At 38.1% G+C, this 20,583-nt stretch overlaps 1 protein-coding gene across 1 annotated transcript in view; it reads right to left on the minus strand.

The window, feature by feature from the left end:
- ube2g1a (ubiquitin-conjugating enzyme E2G 1a (UBC7 homolog, yeast)) overlaps nucleotides 1-19,484 on the minus strand; it is a 34,166-nt gene extending 14,682 nt beyond the window's left edge. Inside the window, exons 1-3 of the mRNA XM_028806923.2 lie at nucleotides 19,161-19,484; nucleotides 12,238-12,340; nucleotides 11,935-12,032 (exon numbers count right to left, since the gene is read on the minus strand). Coding sequence (XP_028662756.1) covers nucleotides 11,935-12,032; nucleotides 12,238-12,340; nucleotides 19,161-19,206 — 247 coding nt within the window. The 5' untranslated portion in view covers nucleotides 19,207-19,484. The remainder of the gene's footprint in view (nucleotides 1-11,934; nucleotides 12,033-12,237; nucleotides 12,341-19,160) is intronic.
- Nucleotides 19,485-20,583: the final 1,099 nt, after the last annotated feature.

The following is a 20,583-nucleotide window of genomic DNA, read 5'->3' on the forward strand; positions in this document are numbered from 1 at the left end:
TTTACTGCTTTCATATTGTTTAACTTTCGCTGCATGTGTATAGCGCCAACATTTTTGAACGTCTTTATGAAGTTCTACTTTGTCTTTTACTCTGTCTTAATTCTGAGCCTGATTTGACATGTTCCCCCCCACCACTTCTTGTTCCGGGCGGATTATTAAATTTTCTTATTTTCTGAATTTGCACCTAGATTATTCTTTTTTGCATTTTTTTCTCTCCCAACACTTTGGAATCTCTCTTTTTTCTTCACTTAGCCCTCAACGTTTCATCTATAACGTATTGTCCTTATACGCTTTATATGCGCTGAGAGCCCTGGATCTGTGTGTGCTCAAAGCCTTTACACGACTGAGTGTTTTGCTGCCCGTGGTCTTATTTGATATTGGTTGTAAGTAGGGCGTGTCTTGCAAGAATTTCATGTTCTACGTTTCCGCGAGACGGTCCCGAGTCAATCTCTTGGCACAAAGTCTCATATTTAAGGTCCCCGCGACACACTCCATGGCCAAGCTCTTTCATCTCGCAGGTTTTTTTAAGTGTCTTCCATGATCATCACGTGAAGATCATGTCTCATCTCCCTAGTCTTTCTGTCCCAGGGATGAATGAATAAATGGATATACAGTAGAACCTCTGGTCACGAACATTTCCAAAACGCGTACAAATCGGGTTACGATCAAAAAGTTTGCCAAAACTTTGTATCTTTTCGCGACCATACGCTCTGGTGGTGAACAAAAACACTGGTGGCCAGTTTCCCTACACGCCAATGATGTGCCATTCTCCATTTCCCCATTTTCTTTTGTTTGCATATACAGGGCCTAACAAAGCAGCTGATGTTGCAAAAGGACTTATAATGTTTAAAAAGCAGAAGCCTCAAGTGCTGGAAGAGGTGGAAAAACTGTTGCTAGTGTGGTTGAACGAGAAGCAACTTGCAGGGGATAGCGTAAGCGAGCTGATCATATGTGAGAAAGCCAGGAAGATTCATGGGGCCTGAAAAAGAAAAAAAAAATCCTTCCAGTGGCGAAGGTGAGGAATTTATAGCCAGTAGAGGATGGTTTGAAAAGTTTCGCAAGAGAAGTGGCATTTAATTTTTTTCCCCTGTGCTTAAAACTCATTAAAAAAGTATTTACAGCGAGCCTTTTGTAAGGGTCTAGCGCGAACTCTTACAATGTTAGTTTTCTCTGTTGTTCAAGGTTTTCTCAGTGTTATTCAATATTTTGACATTTAGTTTAATATTACCCTATGCATTCTATGGCATAGTTATTTTTATGCTTAAAAAAAAAAATATATATTTACATAAAGTTCGTATGGTCTGGAATGGACTAATTGTATCTACATACAATCTTATGGGGAAATTACGTTGGGGTCGCGTCCAGAGTTTTGGAACGAATTGCGGTCGTGACCAGAGGTACCACTGTATAATAGAGAGATACTGCTCAAACAAGAAGGGCAAATATCATTTCCTTGACTCTCATATGTAAATGGCTAAGCAAGACATTCGACAAATACATCAGAATCCAGGTCAACAATCAACTAGTGATTAATTAATAATTAATAATAAATAATAATTAATAATTAGTGATGAGTGAACTCCATAGTGTTCACTTTGCCTTGAGTTTCAGAGAAATCACATGCATTCAAGTCAATGGAGAAGAACTAAAGTGAGAAACGTCTTGTAAATAGTACTAATCTTTTGGTATTAGTATTATTTCAGAGGTCATCCGTGTTTTGGGGGAGTGCCAAATCAGGCTCCATCAAGGTTTGTTTTTTCTATCTCCATGTGGCTAATTATGTATGCATATGGCACATGCCTCCTTCTCTTATATTGACTTGAACTCGAAGTACATTTGGTAACAAGCAGAGAAAACTAGTTATTTATGCTGTACATGTTTCATAAAAATAAAAATTGAGAACCTGCATTATTTACTTATCTGTTCTACCACTAGCGGTTACTCTCAGAGTCTGTAATGCAAATCATCAGCATTATACCCCTGGGGGGCAGTCCCATCCAATGTGTGCCGTTACTGCTGTGGAGAATATTGCACTGGCCTTGCATAGCATTATGGGGTTTGGGGGGGGGGGGGGGGTTGGGGGAAAAAAAAAAAAATCTCCTTATTCAGAAATAATTCAACTAACGAGCAAAAACACACAACAAATATGCTGCAAATAACGCTTTGGTGAAATTCACTGATCAACACTACTGATAATTATGTCTATAACATAACTATATTTAAACTCCAAGAAATGTTGCATGGGAGTTGAGCGTTTGCAACAGTTTCTCAAAGGCAAGACGAAATGAAAGCCTTGGTGCCGAATACATTAAAGAAAGACTAAAAGTAAAATTAAACATAATGGTATAAGCTTTAGGGGATATGGATACAAATTTGTGACAATAAATCTTGCCACCCTATGGGCCTATTTAAACAAAGGACATGTCCCGCTTTCCAAGTTGCGTTACTAGATTCACTTGCTATAACTTATTCCAATGCCTCCTGCTCATTTGCTTTACTTTGCTCCCTGACCACTCTCTGCTACTTAATTACAATCATGGCCGAAATTATCAGGACCCCTGAAATTTTCCCAGAAAATGCACCATTTCTCCCAAAAAAATTGTTGCAATTACAAATGTTTTGGTATACACGTTTATTTCCTTTATGTGCATTGGAACAACAAAAAAAACTGAGAAAAAAAGCCAAATCAGACATCATGTCACACAGAATTCCAAAAATGGGCCAGACAAAATTATTGCCACCTTTTCAAAATTGTGGGTAAATAGTTTTATTTCAAGCATATGATGCTCATTTGAAATCACCTGTGGCAAGAAACGGGTGCTGGCAATATAGCAATCACACCTGAAGCCAGTTAAAAATGGAGAAAAGTTGACTCAACCTTTGTGTTGTGTGTCTGAGTCTGCCACACTAAGCATGGAGAACAGAAAGAAGAGCAGAGAATTGCCCGAGGACTTGAGAACAAAAATTGTGGAAAAACAACAATCTCAAGGCTACAAGTCCATCTCCAGAGATCTTCATGTTCCTTTGTCCACTGTGCGCAACATAATCAAGAAGTTCACAACACATGGCACTGTAGCTAATCTCCTTGGACGTGGATGGAAGAGAAAAATTGATAAAAGACTTCAATGAAGGATAGTCCGAATGGTGGATAAACAGTCCCAATCAACTCCAAAACATATTCAAGCTGTTCTGCAGACTCAGGGTGCAACAGTGTCAGCTCGAACTATCCGTCGATATCTGAACGAAATGAAACGCTATGGCAGGAGAGCCAGGAGGACCCCACTGCTGACGCAGAAACATAAAAAAGCCAGACTGGAGTTTCCCCAAAATGTACTTGAAGCCAAAATCCTTCTGGGCAAACATCTTGTGGACAGATGAGACCAAGGTAGAGCTTTTTGGTAAAGCTCATCATTCTACTGCTTAAAGAAAATGGAATGAGGCCTACAAAGAAAAGAGCACAGTACCTACAGTCAAACATGGTGGAGGTTCAAAGATGTTTTGGGAATGTTTTGCTGCCTCTGGCACTGGATGCCTCGACTGTGAGCAAGGCATCATGAAATCTGAAGACTACCAAAAGATATTGGGGCGCAATGTAGGGCCCAGTGTCAGAAAGCTAGGTCTGTGTCAGAGGTCATGGGTGTTCCAGCCGGACAATGACCCCAAACATACCTCTAAAAGCACCCAGAAATGGTTGAAGACAAAGCGCTGGAGAGTTCTGAAATGGCCAGCAATGAGTCTGGATCTAAATCCGATTGAGAGATCCCAAAATTGCTGTTGGGAGAAGGCGCCCCTCAAATCTGAGAGACCTTGAGCAGTTTGCAAAAGAGTGGTCGGAAATTCCAGTTGAGAGGTGCAACAAGCTTGTTGATGGTTATAGGAAGCGCTTGATTTCAGTTATTTTTTTTCCAAAGGGCGTTCAACCAAATATTAAATTGAAGGTGCCAATAATTTTGTCTGGCCCATTTTTGGAGTTCTGTGTGACATGTCAGATTTGGCTCCCCCCCCCCCCCTCAGTTTTTTTGTGTTGTTCCAATGCACATAAAGGAAATAAACATGTGTATACCAAAACATTTGTAGTTGCAACAATTTTCTGGGAGAAATGGTGCATTTTCTGGGAAAATTCCAGGAGTGCCGATAATTTCTCTCTCCCTCGGACGTGCACTCCTTTGAAGAGGAAGATAGGTTTGCATTCTTTTAATTGTGAGACGGAACTGTCATCTCTGTCTTGTCATGGAGCACAGTTTAAACTTTTGAAAAAGAAACAAATGTTTGTTTGCAGTGTTTGAATAAAGTTCCTGTCTCTCTACAACTTCCTGTGTTTCTGTGCAAATCTGTGACCCAAGCATGAAAATATAAAAATAACCATATAAACATATGGTTTCTACTTCGCGGATTTTCACCTTTCGCAGGGGGTTCTGGAACGCAACCCCCACGTTCGAGGAGGGATTACTGTAACGGAATTGTAAGACACTTTTAGATAGTGGTTTACTGGAGAAAAAAAAAAAAAAAAAAAAAACATTAAAAATATATACAGTTCTAATTCACTTGACCAAAGTAATTTCATGTTCAAGTATAATAAAGTTCTACTTGACATTTTCGAACCATAAAATAAAAAACATACGGCATGTGGACTAAAAGTATAGTTTGCTTTACAAATTAGTTCTTCCTAAGCACCATTTAGTGGCTGCTTCATTTCAGCTCCAGAAACCCTTACAGTCCTATACTTCTATATTGACTGCTTAGATTTATTTTGAACACATTTTGTAATGAATGTAGTAATAAAATCCATTGCATTTTTCTTTCTAACAGATGATGCATCCTAAACATTTGTGGTAATGTGACATCTGTTGAAATGACAGACATAGAAACCAGATGGACACAGACACATCCTTTTATCAAGATGGATATCAAAGCCCAGCCTCCCTAAAGAGGATTGTTACTGCTATGGTCAGTATCCGTTTTATGCCCAAGAACCTAAACAATTCTTTAATACTGAGGCAACTAAATTCAGGAACATACCAAAGTATCAACGAAGAAAAAGCCCTACATGAGAAAGTTAAAGATCTTCCCAAACTTTTCCATTGGTATGACAAGGATACTAAAAGTTGTAGCAAAGAATATCTTAATAGGTGGAAAATTGTACAAAACGCATGCAAAGACCCAATTCCAATACAAGTGCTGTGGCAATACCCATGCACAGTTTTTCCATATAGTGTTACTATGCTATTTACTACACTAAATTTCCCACAGGATATAAACACACATGAACATTTACCCCAAAAGCCACCTCCAACCACAGAACTCAAAATACAACAAAATAGAATCAAGTCTGCCCATTTTAAAATAAAAGGGCTAAAACCATTATGCGATAGTGCTAATTAAGTCTACATATAGTTGAAAATGCAGACAAACAATAATGCAACTGTTCACTTAAAGCAAGGAGAAAATTCAAGAATCGTATACAAATAATATCTGGACTTGTATTTAAGGCACATCAAATGTTAAACCAACAAACTGGGAGCAGAAGTGTACTTTTAGACAATTACAAATAAGAAGTACAAATAGAATTTTTTGTTCCTGTATGGGGGATGCTTTAAACTTTCCAACCAACAAATAACGGGCTTTAAAACTAAACAATATTGTCAAGCGTACTAGGAGTGCTTTATCCATGACAATGTCTTAATAATATTCAAAGTGATTTAAGAATTCTGTCGGCCCTGCTAGTGGACAGTAAGGCAGGTGTAGGCACTTACTTTGAGTGAGAAGGAGGTACACTTGCTGCCTTTTGATAGACCCCCTAACCCTAAGAGTTCAGTTTTTAAGTTCAACAGGTGCTTTGCTGTAAAATAGAATATTTGATTAATTTGTGCCTTTGAAAAGACTGACGACATTTTAATAAACCTTGCTATCTGCTGGACACTTGCAAAGGAGTACACTGTCAAGAAATCTCGCTTTTCAATCAAGGATTAACAATGTGTAAATAAGGAACTAGGCCATTTGGGAATGGTCATCTAGGACTGAAGACTGCACAAACTTACCAATGTTGTATAATTTTTGCACGGCATGAGTGTTATTAGTTATTATGCAAATAGAACGAGTATACGAGCAAAAGCTCAAACTCAACATCTCTGTCCGACTGATGGCTAGTGTTACAGTGCTGCGATTGATTATTCCATGTCTAGTTGTGGTCCCTTAACACTAGAATCCCTGAAGCCAACAAAAACACTTGTAATCCCAGGCCACCTTAAATTCCTTCACACCTCTCCATCAGCCTCTTTTGTTTTGAAAATGTGTCAATTAGCACAAGCAGCCCTCTATTCTATCGCATCCCATACCCCCCTCAAAAGTCTACAAAGCTGCAGTCACTCGCAAAATTCTCAGAGCTCAGGTCTCTCTACCTGACAGTGAGGTGCCTGGAGTTGTATAGGGTAAATATCGTTATTTGGAATACATACATTTCATGCGTGTTCTGTGTCTACAACAATCTGTGTAAAGTGTAGTATGACAGGAACTGCTGAACACATAGCAAAAACGAACTTTTTCTATGTTATATTGATAATGATGTGAAGTGTATAATGTGCAAAGATTTCAGTCCAAATATCAAACGTGCACTTTTATTCAACAATATAACCAAAGAAAATAAATCATTTAATTTACATTTTGCTGTCAACGAGTTAAAACCCAAAAGTCAAATATCAATTGGCATGAAGTAAACATGTATTCTTGAATAGTACAGAGGTAAGAACTGCTGCCTTATCCTAAAAGGTACTGGGTTTGAGTCCAGGTGCTCTGCGTTTTGAGTAGTGAGCTACTATTACTACTACATAATAACATACATCTGATTGGAGTCTAACATCCGGTGTAAATTTTGGCTACTTGTAAATGTTAGGGCTTTTTTTTTTTATTTTATTATTATTCAGTTTTATTCTGTAATGATGTGAAAAGAATGGAGATAACCAACTCCGAGAGGGAAAGGCAAGTTCGTTGGTACGACCTGCACAAGAGCAGCGATGACCTCAGTTGGTGCTGTGGTTGATGCCTGCATCAAATGGCATAGTGTTTTCAAATAGACGTGTTAGTGTGTGCATGCACAAGAGAGGCAGAGACAGATTTGATCTCATTCAAGTGGTTACTGGAATATAAACACTTTCGCAAAGGTATAATGAAACAAGTGTGCTTTTATTCAAGAATAAAACTGAATAACAAAATTCAAGTGACAAGATACCAAGACGTTACGATTTATCAGCATTTGTGTCTGTTTATATCCCATCAGGGATATCTTTTACAGGTAGCAAACTTTTACACCGGCTGTTACAGAATGAAATCAAAGGCTTCTTTTTGGGCACATACACCATCAGCATGGCACTGCCAGATCTAAACACTAGTGTGGTGAATTGCTCGTGTACCGAAGTGACTTTAGCTGCAGGTGGAAGTTTCATTTTACTTATGGTGCCAAGCAGAGTTGTTTTGCGGAGCAGCAGTCTATTAGAGCTGTGAAGAAGCTGTCCGTTACTACGGTTCTGCCTTTGTCCGGAAGCGGCTCCATAAGCTTCATGACCACAGACTCGGAAAATCTTTGCCCTGGGGTCGTGACTCAAAACACAAACTTAGCACGATGTCCGAGGTCGCAGCAAATCTGTCATTTTTTCCACAGGTTCTGCACGGATGTCTTTGTTGTCAAAGAGCAAATGCTGCATGGTAGTCTAATAGCGGTCACCGGATATCATATCTTTGATTGCTGGTACAACAAATAGTTCTGAGCAGGCATCTACCAAAGTGCCAACGGTGGTCATCACTGCTCTTGTGAAAAGAATGCAGATGAAATTGCCTCTCTCTCTCTCTCTGAGTTGATGGCATTTGTTGTACCACGTGAACGTCACTGACAGAATAAACTTAATTAAAAAAAATAAATAATAATAAATAAAAAAAAAATCCCAAGCACCAACTTTTACAAGTAGCCAAAATTTACATCGGGTGTTAAAAACACACATTTGATTTGAGTCTATTAAGAATAGCAGCTCACTACTCAAAAAGCGGAGTGCCCAGACTCCCGGTACCTTTGGGACAAGGCAGCAGTTCTTATCTCTGCATCATTCAGGAATACATATCAACTTCCTGTCAATTGACATTTGACCTTGGGTTTTTAACTCATTTGACAGCAACATGTAAATTGAATGACTTATTTTCTTTGGTTATATTCTTGAATAAAAGTGAATGTGTTCATTTGATATCTGGACTAAAGTCTTTACACATTATACACTTCACAGCATTATTAGTATAACATGGGAAAAGTTTGTTTTAGCTGTGTGTTCAGCAGATCCTGTCATCCTACACTTACACAGATCGTTGTAGACCCAGAACACACATGAAAGTATATATTCCAATTAACCATATATTATTTACCCTATACAAAACCAGTACCTCACTGCCAGATAAAGAGACTTGAGCTCAGGAGATTTTGTGACAGACTCTGATCCGTCTGGGCGGGGTTGGAAAATGGGATAGCAGGCTGCTTGAACTGATAGTCTTTTTGTTTTGCAAATGTGTCAGACGAAGAACTGAAGGAATTTAAGGTGGCCTGGGATTACAAGTTTTTTCATAGGCTTCAGGGATTCTAGTGTTAATAGTGCAAAGGATGATTTGTAAAGACCTTTATTCTGAGTAAACTGGGTTGTATCAAAAGAAAGAAAAAAAAAAGTCTCAATTAGTGAAGCACCCTGTTGAGGGTGGAATAAGCAGGGTACAATACAGGCAGTAAGACAAGTAAGAGGTTGCAGGCAACAGCTGTATAGCTAATTTTGACATTTATTTCCTTCCCTGTTAAATGAACCCAAGAAATTCCTTCATAAACAGTAACAAATATAAAATTAGGGATGGGGGGGGAATAAAAAAAGTGCACCTACACCCCTACCCTTCTGAAAACCTTTTCCCCTAGAAAACTTGGTGTCATTTATATTATGCTTTTAAAAAACCCTCCATTCCAGCTTATCGGCTGATTTTATAAAATAAAATAATTGTTTGCATTTATCTGGGTATCTTGTAGCCTTTTGGGGTTTAACATCTGGTTCCAAGGAAGGATTTTCAGAACGGGTATTGCAATCTATAAATAACCACTCTAGTTGACATGTGATTCTTAAGCATCAATGTGCTGCCTCATGTTTCAATAGACTGATAGATGTGTCTAGGTTCCAGAAATAAAACCCACCCAAAAAGAGAGTCAAGTAAATAGGTCCCAAGTCAACAATACAGCATTTGGTCTTTTCAATTGAAAATTTACAAGGAGATTCAACAAAAATAAATAATTCCAATGGGAACACAGCAGGAAAACTGTTTATTACCACTCTTTCAGAAGTTCTGCTTGCAAGAGAAAAAAATCAGTCATTTGAAATTGTTTTTAATCTGGAAAAGTGGAGATCTGGGCATAGTTCTATTCCATGTGTTTAGGCAGTCAAAAGTGAAAGCAGACTGTATTTATATTAGGGATGTTAAAGACCAAGAAAAGCTCAGCAGCTTATTCCATGTTTCATGCTTACTTATGTTGATAGTTAATGCTTAGAGGTAGGGATTCAGATGTATGGCATTTATTCCCATGTTTGATGGGACATTTTTTTTATTCCACACTTGTATAGCAGAGAAAGACACACACAACAGCATATTCTACCTGGTTGTGGTTTTTGGACATTGCTATTTAACATGCAGAAAAGGGAATAGAGTGAAAGAGAGGAAAGTTCATTCAACGAATTGTTTATGCATCACAAAATAGGGCGGAATACTGACAAAGTGGTAGCGCTGCTGCCTCACATCTCATATCCTCCCTCGTGGAGTTTGCACATATCTGTGTGGATTTCCTCCAGGTGCTCCCGTTTCCTCACACTATCTAAAGACATGCAGTTTTGATTAATTAGATTAAGTGTGCACCACGAGTATGGACAAGAAATGTCAAAAAAAGCTTCACCTAGAATGGTCCATGGTGTGGGTGTGGTTGTGGGTGTATATACTATATATTATAAAAAAAATCCTGGAGAGAAACAGTAGGGTGTTGAGACGTGATCTTCATGTTAAGATCACGGAAGACAGTTAAAAAACCCGCAAACCTTAAACATGAGATATTTTGCCAAGAGATTGACCCAGGACCGTCTTGTGATGACGTAGAACATAAGATTCTTGCAAGACACGCCCTACTTACAATCAATATCAAATAAGACAACGGAGCAGCAAAACATTCAGTTGTCTAAAGGATTTGAGCACACACAGATCCAGGGTCTCTAAAGCTTAACGACAATACGTTATAAATGAAACGTCGATGACTAAGCGAAGAAGAAAGCAGTGCAGAGAAAAGAGACTCAAAGTGTTTCAGAGAAAAATGAGCAAAAAAAGATAATCTAGGTGCAAATTCAGAAAATAAGGAAATTATCAGCCCGTAACAAGTGGAATTGAAACAAAGCACGTCCAATCGGGCTTAGAATTAAAAGACAGAGTAAAAGACAAAGTAGAACTTCATAAACACGTTCACAAACGTTGGTGTTATACACATGCAGAGCAGATTATGAAAGCAGTGGAATTCAAAAGGCAAAAAAAAAAAAAAAAACCCAACACATATGCGTGATACAAATATGGACAAAGTTAAAGAATATGAAAGTAGGAAAATTAGAAAGTATATTAAAAAAAAAAAAAAAAAAAAAAAAAAAAAGAAAGATCGCAGTTGCGCAAACAAATTATTACTCGAAAAAGGGAAAATAATCACCACGGACCAGGAGTCCTTGAAAAAGAAGCAGGACAAAAGCGAGGTCAGAAATAAAAAAGACAGTAGAAAACAAAGTAAAACGTCATAAAGAGGTTACAAAACAAAGGGGCCAAAACACATGCAGAACAGGATAGAGAATGAAAACTTGAATTCAAACGACAAAACCGTAGGCACGAAACACATGCAGAGCAACATACAGAATATGAAAGCAGAAAAAAATGACAGTGTCAAAAAAAAAAAAGAAAGAAAAAAAAAAAAAAAAAAAAAAATAAGTAAACATCGCATTAGCGCAAAAAGAGAAATTACTACTCGGAGAAATAACTAAAAGGCAAATAGAGATCGAATATATGGACACAAGTGATATGTCGGAAGTATGTAAATATTGGAAGGCTTTGATGTTTAAGTCAGAGAATTTCAAAAATGTGGTTTACCTCACATGCATTTATTGGTTACTTTGCAAAAAAAATTATTAACTGCTGATGATGTAGATCGCTTTGTCTGGGCTGAAATTCCAAACAGAGAAACCTATCCTGAATTATGGTACAAAGTCATTAAACACATGTCTCACTGACCTCATTTAAAAGATTCAGCATATTGGGACTCAAAAGATTCCAAATATTGTTTTTACAAAGTTCTGAAATAAAAGTGAAACTAATGAAATAGCAACAATTTAAAGAAAAGAAAAAAAACTTAAAGTGTGTATCTGGAAAACCAAACACAGGGGTTGGCGAGTGAAGCCCCCTAGTATGTATGTGTAATGTAATAAATATACAGTACATAAAACCAACATCACACACACAAAACCACACACTCTACACATGCCACAAAAGCAAAAATGCTTCATTTGGATTTAGTTGTGCAACTTTGATTTAAAGAAAAGACCAGCAGTTTGTCAAGGAGGCTATGTCAAAATTTCACTCTCTCTATAAGGCACATTTTGATTGTAATACTGCAGACCTGTATAATAAACTCCACTTTACTTTCCTAGAGATTAAAATTCTTTGCCCATCAAGCTGTCAATTCAAATATTATACATTGTTTTCCTCCTCCTAAAATATAGTTTAGACAGTCAATGGGCACAAGCAATGCTAATTTTGCTCCAACTTTAATGCACTTCCATTACACTTTAGTAATGTACTCAGTCTCATCACATGAACAAACTATTGGATAAAGTGAATATTCTCCCTTACCATTTGGATGCCAGATCTCTGTAATAAATTTCATCTTTGGAGGCTTAAGAGGATAGTCTTTGGGAAAAGTTAGATGTGCCTTGAACACCCCTCCTTCACTGTTAGTAAAAGAAACAAATATCAAAAAGTACTTAATTAAGGAAAATAGAAGCAAATAATGTGAAGACAATCAATCCACTACACAGTACTATCATTGAAATAGTTTTCCCAGTTTTGGAAGGCTTTATGAAATGCTTAAAATAAACAGCAGTGTGTCAAAAATAAAACTCCTATTCCTTCCAGAACAGCAACACTGCTACTTACTAGAGTGTATCAGGGGGACCAATGATGAGCACTTCCCATCGGTAAAGGTCATTATCATCTATCAATCCTGCAGAGAAGCCTTCCACTGGATTTTTGTTCAGCTCTGAAATTGAAAGTAGATATTAAATTACTACCAGTCTTGGAAAGATTAGACCAAATATTAACCAACCACACCTCTCACTGCATATTTATAAGCTGTTCCTTAACAATTCTACAGTAAAAGTCCAAAAATCTTGACCACCCAGGACTTTAAAACTTAATTTCCACACTTGGGTGTGTAAGAGCATTCAGACATGTAATTGCTACAGATGCATAGCAGCAATAAGCAACAACACAGACCAAAGAAATTACAAAGTGATAAGTAAGGTGATACAAGACAATAGAAGTGCCCACTGATCAAACTACAGTGCAGCAAACACAAGTCACAGAAATATATACTCCTTTTGATAAATGAAGCATTTTGTACTTGTCAAGAAAAATCTGCCTGATCATCTCTTTAAAATTGTAAAAAAAATTACTGCCGGAGAACCCACAAAATCCAAAACAAAATGCCCAAGCGGTCTCAAGATTTTCAAACTTATGGTAAAGATTTTTGAAGTTTTCGAAAGGACCTTAACTACTGTTTACTGGCTATGCTCAACTCTTGATAGGCTAGTACCATTAACACCCAGCAATTGCCATCCATATTACTAACCGTGAATGGTAAACCGGATATGGACGCAGGGACCTGCCCGTGGATGCAGGAGACATAGTGCGCAGGCGCCACACAAAGCCCCCCTCCCCAGAGTGAAACGGGAGAGACTACGAACGTGCGCAAGCGCCACACAAAGCCCCCCCCCCCCCCCAAAAGTGAAACGGGAGAGACTACGAACCGTCTGACATGCCGCACACCAAGCAGGCACAGGTCCAAAAAAAACCGCTCGACTGACCGACCTACAAAGTGAAATGGGAAACACCACGGAGTCCGCAGTGGTCTACAATGCACCGCATGATAGTTCAGAAGAAGCTCCGTATTAACAATGGGGGCCCCCAGAGTGACACGGGCGGATGCTCCTTATTAAACGTACGTCATCCTCACACGTCCAAACTATACAGCATAGGTGGATCACATTACAGTGATGCATTATTGACAGTACAGGTAAAGATCACAGTATCGCAAACAAACGGAAATTAGTACTCGAAAAAGGGAGAATATAAATCACCACGGACCAGGTGTCATTGAAACAAAAGCAGGATAAAGCGAGGTCAGAAATAAAAGACAGAGTAGAAAACAAAGTAAAACGTCATAAAGAGGTTAAAGAACGGGGCCAAACACATGGAGAGCAGGTTACAGATGATGAAAACTGGAATGCAACAGCTTCAAAAAAAACCTAAGCACGAAACACATGCACAGCGAGATACAGAATATAAAAGCAGAAAACACGACAGTTAAATGTCCACACCACACAGCGGGGGCAGACCCGGAAGATGCAGGCGCCTACATCACGCGTCGGAAGGCGCGGGACAGTATGAAAGGCAAAGACGCCTACACAACATGGTAAAACCCGACATAATACGGAAGGTGCAGGCGTCGCCGCCATATTGTGAGTGGCACTACTGCGTAGTGAAGGCGCAGGCGTCACCGCCATATTGTGCCTGGTACTACTGCGGAGTGAAGATAGGAATAATGTGCTGCTTGGGATCGTACAAAACGCCAAACGCGACCCACCGTCTGAAACTGCGGAGGCAAAGCAGGCACGGGTTCAAACTGAACGAGCTCGACTGACGGATATACGCCTACAACGCGCGTCTCAAACTGCAGAAGCAGGGCAAGCACGGGTTCAAAACAACGCAAGCTCCTACAACGCGCCTCTGAAACTACGGCTGCCCAGCGGGCACGGGTTCAAAACGCCGGGGGTAGGCGAGCAGGGGGCGAAGCCCCCTTGTTTATACTAAACGGAGATGTTACTTCTATCTATGGATCACTGGCTAATAAAGGCAAAAAACCTAAAACACATACAAGAGTTGAATTTGTTCAAAGAAAGATAATTGCAGACAAAAAAAAAAAAAAAAAAAATTTCCATTCAAAAATACCATACTGCCTCCGCTTCATAAATCCAACAGTCAATGAATCCACAGTACCAGGGGTTTAAAAACAGCCTCAAGGATAATTAGGATAGCATGCCAAAAATCACTATAAAGTGGCATAGTTATTTATAGCCTTGGGGGCAGGAGAAAAACACCACACCAAAATGTAAGCAGAGTCTAACACTTGAATGGTACATTGGCCAAACTGAAGGATAACATTACGTTACGTTAACCATATTTCCCTTCAACTATACAAAAAAAAAAAAAAAAAAAAAATCACACTGATCTGGGCAACTATGGATTCAAAGAGATGCCAAACCTACCCTCTTCTCCTTACCTGGCCTGCACAGAACAGCTGTCTCCTGCTCCCAAATCCAAAAAGGCTACCTCTCTGGCCATGCCAAAGGATGACGAAACTTACAAAATAGTGGTTACGCAAGCAAGGCTAAACCTTTAACTGAGTAGCAAAGAAAAGCTTAGCTAACATTACAGTTGGTGCAATTCTAAAACATATTTGAAATAATTGTAAAATCAGGCAAGATAAGTTAGGTTAGCATAAAAATTTGAGACTATTACAGATTTTCATATTTATAAAAAAGAAAATATTGGAAATACTAAACATTTTGAAACCCATTCAAGGGTAAATAAATACAGCATATTTAACAGATAAACATCCTGACAGAATGCATAAATAGGAAGAGCTACTCACTTTCCTAAATATTCATTACACAATATGAATAACTAAACACACTATTTGTTTTTTCATTTGAAAACTAAAAACCATGTACCCCAAACATGAACAGTGTTCTAAATACTGAAAAAAACAAGTATACTGAACTACCCAAGAATTTAAAAATACACTGCCAAGCAACAAACTTTCACGGTTATTTCATTCACAGTCCACTGGGATGCTGCAGAAGCAGACATCTAAATGTAGTGTGGCCTCACACGCCCCCATCCAAAGTTATTAGTTCGCTCAAATCTCTAACCCAAGGCAAGGACTTCTTAGTGAGTTCTGGTCCCTTGTTACTTACACACTTGGTGTCAGCAAAATTGAGCAGTTCCATATTTAAACCAATAGTCTTTAATAGAAAAAGAAATAACCATTTAACAGTTTTTTGTACTCTGTCATTACGAAGCTAGTCAGACAGCATTAAAACATCTTTTAACTAAAATCTCAAGTAAGAAAATAGCTGCCCCTAAAAAAAGACTGCAAAACTTAACACACTTTAAGATAAGCACATCCCAAAAGCAAAAAGACATTATATTAAAAAAAAAAAAAAAATCCGCTGAGTTACACAAACTCTAAATTACAACATACACATGTAGTACATAAAAGGATTATGCAGATTCTCTTTTCTGCAGGTTTACACTTCAATGCAAGTTAATCAAAACGATGACCTAGAGACATGTAACTATGGTTCACTGTAAGAAGACATACTAGGCTGAAAGTCAGAATGCTAAAGACAATCAATCTGCTAAAATTCCTACAGCTTCACAATTGTGGTTGAAATTTGCAATATCAGTTTTGCTTCTTGTTTGCAGTAGAGCAATTACAAAAATGCACCAAATTCAGGCTTCAATCTCAGGAATTACAACAGAAAAAAAAAAAAAATAAACCTAAGCGATCTGTTTAAAGGACTCGACCTTTAATAAGAGAAGATGCATCATGTGAAAGACAACATACACTCTTTTTAATGACTAGGATTTTATCAGAATATATTTCTCATTGCTAGAAACTGAACCCATTACAAATTTAAATGCAGTGTCTAAAGAAACAATCATCCAAGCTTGTCAATATTAGAATGGATCAGATACATAATTAAAACCTACTCCAAATGCATTCCTACATATTACACTGCACTCTCTACTATAATTCAGTGTGTTCAGAGGCTGTTTCAGTTTGACTCACATCACCTATAATGCATGACCAATGTGAAAAAAAAGAAACCTAAGTAACTTCAATAGCACTTGGTATGAACAATATGATGGGCTTGGCAGGTGCACAGGGTTCCTTTATTTTAAAGTAAAATGCAGCAGTCATGTACTATACATGTGGAATGCACATATACACTACTAATCAAAAATTTTAGAACACCTCCACTTTCAGTTTTTCTTCATTGCATTTCAACTGATTACACTTGAATGACCTACAATGATAAAAAGTTTTACACTGCCAGAGATTTAAACTTAGTTTATATTGGCAAAAACTGAACAAAAAAGGACATTTCAGAATATTAAAAATGGGCCTTCTTCAGGGAACAATAGGTTTCAACCTACAGATGTTCCACAGCAATTAAAGTGAATTAAGCCTTTGAAGGTGAAGCAAACAATTTGCACGAGTGCCCCAATGTCTGTTGATTACTTAAAAACCCTCTGTCAGTCTTAAAGCAGAGTTGGAACAGACTGTATTTCTACATCCTCTAAAATTGTGAATTCCAGTGATGGCAAGAAAATGTCATTTAACAAATTAAATGAGAGAGCATTCTCTCTCTTAGAAGTGTAGGCCTTTCATTTAGAGAAATTGCACAAAAAATTCAAAGAACCAGTGAGTATGGTGTCCTACACAACCCAAAGGCAATTGGAAACTGGAAGAAACTGATATGAAGAGCTCTGGATGACCCAAAGTCACAAGCCATTCAGAAGACAAGTTTCTGAGGGTCACCAGCTTGCATGATAGGTGCCTCTCTCAGCACAACAGCTTCAAGCACAGCCCAAGAGTGGTGAAAAAAAGCAAGTCTCACTTTCTACTATAAAAAGGAGACTGTGCTGCTGATTTGACAGGGCGAGCGGCAGTCAGAAAGTAATTCCTTTAAGGACAGATTACAGGTTTGAAATACAAGCTGTGGACTACTGCAGATTGGAAGAAAGTCTTAAGGACTGATAAATCAAAATTGAAAATCTTTAGTTCATCACACAGTGTTTTTACGCAGTCAAGTTGGTGAAAGGATGGTTCTTCAGTGTGTGACACAAACTGTCAAACATGGAGGAGGAAGTGTGTTGGTCTGTTTTGTTTTTTTTTTGCTGATGGCAGAGTTGGTGACCACAGTTTGGTTGTTAGATCAGCATAAGGCAGCTACTTTGATGGAACAAAAATTGGAACAAATTTGGACACTTAATTCCTTGACCTTTTTTTTTTTTTTTTTTTTTTTTTTTAAATTTGTCATTGTTTACTTGTTCTATGCCTTGATTTCATGAAACATTAAGACATTAAACTGTGTGCATTTCCATGAAAAATAAAAAATAAAACTGAGCTGTTCTAAACCATCTTACTGGTAGTGTGTGTGTATGTGTGTAGAGAGAACATTTTACACAGGAAGAAGGGTCATTGCAATACCAAATATAAAACTGGGTTCTTGAATCTAACATTTGCTTTACAGGACTGGTGCAACTACAATAAATTTCCACAGAATTTTAAGTACAGACCAATAAAGAACTACAAGATCTGCACAATAACAACTTTTTGTCACATTTATAATATAGCTTCTAGTATTGATTGTGGAAGATATATGTCATATGTTGGGGGTTTTCTCATGCTGGTTAGTCAGGATGCGCCAAACGAAACATCTGAAGTAACTTCAAAGTATTCATAAGCAATTCTTATAATTAAATATATATCGAGTTGATAGCACCGTGCATTATCTTTGTATCACACAATGCTGCCTAATTTTTGCTAATACAGTACTACAGACTAACAGTTAGTCAGTTAGTCACTAACTGGTCATTTCACAGTATGTCCTCATACGAACATGGCCTGTTGCTGTGCATTTTAAAACAACTCATTCTAAATTAATGAGCAAGGTACACAAACACGATCTATATTAAATGAGCAAGTTTGTAAAGTTAAACACAGACCTAGCTAAATGTCCCCCCCCCATTATATTATGCACAAACATCAGAATAGAACCAGAATACTAAGTCCCGCCTCATTTTTTATTCACCTGGTACATAAAAAAAAAAACATTCATTCAATGACAATCAAAACTAAAATACCTAATAAAAACAGTATAAAAAGTTACACGCAGAATGAATGAACGGTACATTTTTCATGTGCCTTTCCCCGGAGATATCGTTTAAACGAGACCACCAGGCTACAGCACACCCCGGCATGTACCGCCTTCCCTAAAGTGCCACATGGCATAAGAAAATCACGAGAACACAGTGTTCGTTCTTTCAATATTCACTGTCTCTTGGATTCAAAACTGTCTAGAGCTAGTCACGACAGTAAATGGCACCCACGAACAACCCGTTAGCCCACCCCACAGTGCCGGCTGCCCCTTTGGCACATGGGTGCTGCGCAAGCGCAATAGCATCGGGCCGTGTCAAAACGAACCTACCAACTCGGCCACCGGCCAGGGACAAAAGAAGCGATTGGAAGCTCGACTACAGGACACACATGCAGTAAAAAAAAAAAGTAAAGTAAACCATAGCACACCACGGTAAACATCTGAACAGAACATTATTTGAACTAGGGTCCCCACGTCACGTTTAAAGAGACACGACTAATAAAACAAAAGATTCAAGCAATGGAGTTTGCCAAAGATCGGCCACGGGGGTGGTCAACTGTCATCTTGTTATGCACACGACAAAATTTGCAGTGCAATCTTCTCGACTATAACACTAAACAGGAATTCTGGATATACTGTGCATTTACATAACTTAAACTAGAAACAAATAACTCGGGCCTGTCAACGTTCTTAAAGAGTCGCGTTCTAGTTGCCGACGCGGCGTAGTCAGCTATGGAAGGAGACCCCTTCATGTCTCCAAAGACGAAATGGTCGGGGTTCCCCGGAAGAAGGCCTTAAAGAGCGCAGACACACAACGGCCGGTTTAAGCATACTTTCCAACCGACTCACCCGCCAGCTGTCTCCTTAGTAATAGTGCCGACTGCGGCTCCGTCATGGCTTCGGTCGAGGTCCTAGGAATAAGAAAAAGACCGCAACTAAAGCCTGCAGAGATGCGCGACCAACCAACGGAAACGCTATGAAACAAAGACTGAAACGCAGATTCCTCGCAGCGACTCTGGATAGTGCCTTCCAGAGGCGGGAAGGAAAAAAAAAAAAAAAAACTCGTTCTTCAAAACAAATCAAAATGAAGAAGAAACAACTACAAGGAAAGCAAGTGCGGTGTGAATCTACAGTGATGTGAACCTCACAACTATAAGCGCCACGAAAAGACTGCTTCCGGTCCAAAAGGCACCTTGGTATATCAAAATAAAAGTCCTCGTTCCCGTTATAGATTTTCTTACTGACAATAATATTCATAAAATTAAGTGTGCAAATTCTGTTGCAAATTTATTCGTGTTTAAAACTGAGGATAAGCAGTACATAAACACCATCTATGTAAAAATATATATATTTTAATATCTATCGCACATTATTATTATTTATTATTATTATTATTTGTTGTCAATCCTGTTTAATTCAATTAAGATTTTCAGGATACATTTTATTTATGTAGGGTCTCTGCCATGCTCAAAGCGCGAAACAGAATTTCAAAATGAACAACAGGGAATGTATAACATTGGGTACAAATATTAATCCACATAAAACACAAAATAAAGATAAGTATGGGAAACAAAGTTTTGAATTAGAATAAGAGACAATCAACCAGAGTACAAATGCAAAATATATTAAATACTACAAGAAAATCTTGAACAAATAACATAATTTGTGATACAAACACAAATCACCTTAAGCACATGGACAGAGAAGGTCAACTTTATAGGTTAATAACAGAATTTTATATTCAATCCTATAAGGCACATGGAGTTTTGTAAAGATGGAGCAAGATGGGTATCATGTGCTCGCTGTTGTAGGTGTGTGTAGACTTTTGAAGCCGAATTTTAAACCACATGGAGCTGTAATAACAGATTAGAAGAAAGCAACCTACGAGTTGGGAGTTACAGTAGCCAATGCTATATGTAGTACAAGCCTGGTAAAGGTAATCAGAAAAGTAGAGGAATGAGTGAACATGGGATATGTTACAGAGGTGGAAGAAAGAAAGTTTCTTAATGTGATTTATGTGGGTAGACTGAGAAAGGAAGGAATAATAAATTACATCAAAATTCCCAGCATAAAAACAATGTCTGATTATACAGTATAATCACTAAGACTGATTAAAAAGGAACTTGTTTTCTTAAGCCAACTTTTAGTTCCAATTAGCATGGCTTTGGTCTTGTTGCAGTTTAATTTTAAAGAGCTACTGTATGTTCCATTCAGGTTATAATTTCACTGAGACAAGCTGTGAGCTGAGAAAGAGCCATTTTTTAACTCTAAA

The sequence above is a fragment of the Erpetoichthys calabaricus genome, chromosome 8 (genome assembly GCF_900747795.2).
Source record: "Erpetoichthys calabaricus chromosome 8, fErpCal1.3, whole genome shotgun sequence".
Taxonomy (NCBI): Eukaryota; Metazoa; Chordata; class Cladistia; order Polypteriformes; family Polypteridae; genus Erpetoichthys; species Erpetoichthys calabaricus.